At 34.6% G+C, this 2,055-nt stretch overlaps 1 protein-coding gene across 5 annotated transcripts in view; it reads left to right on the forward strand.

Moving 5' to 3' along the window:
• LOC107656978 (CMP-N-acetylneuraminate-beta-galactosamide-alpha-2,3-sialyltransferase 4-like) overlaps positions 1 to 2,055 on the forward strand; it is a 26,666-nt gene that overhangs the window by 10,835 nt on the left and 13,776 nt on the right. For all 5 annotated transcript variants that reach the window (XM_016444943.1, XM_016444945.1, XM_016444947.1 and 2 more), the window contains 2 exons: positions 952 to 1,024; positions 1,163 to 1,252. In XM_016444943.1, coding sequence (XP_016300429.1) covers positions 952 to 1,024; positions 1,163 to 1,252 — 163 coding nt within the window. The remainder of the gene's footprint in view (positions 1 to 951; positions 1,025 to 1,162; positions 1,253 to 2,055) is intronic.

Raw genomic sequence — 2,055 nt, forward strand, 5'->3', positions numbered from 1 at the left:
TAGCCATCTTCAAGAATCGGCTAAAAACACATCTCTTCCATATTTATTTAACCCTCTAACTCTAGCACTCTCTATTCTAATTATATTCTTTATAAAAAAAAAAAACACTTGTCCCTTTTAGACTTGCACTCTATTCATTTGCTGCTTGTTTTCTTTAAAAAAACCTAACACTTGCTTTCTAATCTTTTTGAATTCTATCTGTTTTCTTTTCATTTATTATACAATTAACAAAAGCAAAAAAGACCTCTAACACTAGCTTGCTCTATTCTTTTTCTATTCTATCTGTTTTCTTTTTATTTATTATATTATTAGAAAAACCCTTGCTACGTGTACTGCGTTAAGCTAACTGAGACTTGTTATAGCACTTGTATATCATTGCTCTTTTGTTGATTTTGATTGCTTCCATTGTCCTCATTTGTAAGTCGCTTTGGCTAAATGACTAAATGTAAATGTAAAACGCGATCTGACCAGTGCACCTTGTGCCTTCATTTCTTGTAGGTCAGACAAAGCAGTTTCCTTCCACATGCATTGGACAGTTACGGAAACGTAGAGCATTATATAAACAGCCGTTTCATAGTTTGACTGGAGGAAATGTCAAATGGTGACAGAAATCATGTAAAGAAGAGACAGATTCATCCTTACCGTCCGAAAAGGCTATTTTGGAAAACTTGATAGTATCTATAAATCTATAAACTCTAGAGCCGTTATGTAAACACCAATCAATGACACTGCCGCTGCAAATATGCAAATAAGAACATTAACCTGAGATTTAGGGATGTCCAGTGTGAAACGTCACTTTATGAATGCCTGGGATTAATTGTTAACCCGGGGTAGATTGTGAGCAGTGGAGCAAGATAACCAAGGATTCCCTTTAACCGGTTGGCAGTTTTATATTTATACAATACATGGACTTTAATTAATGACCTGTCTCTGCTTCTCGTTCTCTTCCAGCATGGTTTTTAAGACTCCTCCCAGTTGTGCTCTTCTTCATCTGTTACTATTGCTCCCAGTTCTACTTTGAGAGGTTAGTAGTACCCTCACCTGCTCCACATGCATTATGGTTTCATTGGTTATTATTGTTTTTGATCTTCTCAGGCTGAGATATGCAAAAGCTTTCAAGGTGTACTTATGCTAACTGCTGATTTTTTTCCTTTACTTTAAGCGATGGAGGCAGCGGAAAGTCCCCTCAGCCCACTGTTTCTCTGTGTCACAGCTATCGCATGAAGAGAAAGTGGGAGAGCCTTAAATTGAAGTATGTGACCTCATATTCACATATGACCTATTTTGGGGAAACTGCTTTGAAACTGTAGCTTACCGAGCTTGAAAATTGGAAAGTTTCTGTCATCATTTACTCACTCTCATGTCATTCCAAACCGGTATGCCTTTCTCTTTTGTTTCTGTGGTACATAGAATGAGATGAAATACAGTGGAAGTCAATAGTAACCTAAACGTTTTGGTTAACAACATTTTTCAAAATGACATGAAGATGAGCAAATGATGAAATAATTGTTATTTTTGCAAGTACAGCAGTATTTATCTGACGCAAAAACATTGAGTTTAATAGAATTAACACTTTTAAGTTGTCAGTCATTTTTGTTTTGTTTTTATTCAATCTGAGTGGTTCAAAACTTGACAACGTTTTTAGAAATACAATCTAAACAAACAAACAAAACGATTGACTTCATTTAATCGAAATGGTTCTAAACAAACAAAAAAAAAAACATGGCTGTTTGCAGTCAAAATTCCTATGGACCGACCATAAGAAATGAATTGGAAAATGCATTTTTTTTTTAAATATGTTTTGAATAAAATCTATATACCAGATGCATAGTTAAACAAACACACACAAAAATGAAGGGACGAGTCTACCCTTACAGAAAAGTCAAGTTTCACGTGCGCATTAAAACATGTCCTCACATGTGAAAAATGTGTGAAATTCGTGTGACTTTTCTGAAAAGGTATAAAACATCCAGAGTGCAAAACATTAAAAGATTCACAAACACACACTCTTACACAGACAAAGAATGGGGGAAATCATATATATATATATATATA

This window comes from Sinocyclocheilus anshuiensis, unplaced genomic scaffold (assembly GCF_001515605.1).
Source record: "Sinocyclocheilus anshuiensis isolate Anshui unplaced genomic scaffold, SAMN03320099.WGS_v1.1 scaffold1052, whole genome shotgun sequence".
Classification (NCBI taxonomy): Eukaryota; Metazoa; Chordata; class Actinopteri; order Cypriniformes; family Cyprinidae; genus Sinocyclocheilus; species Sinocyclocheilus anshuiensis.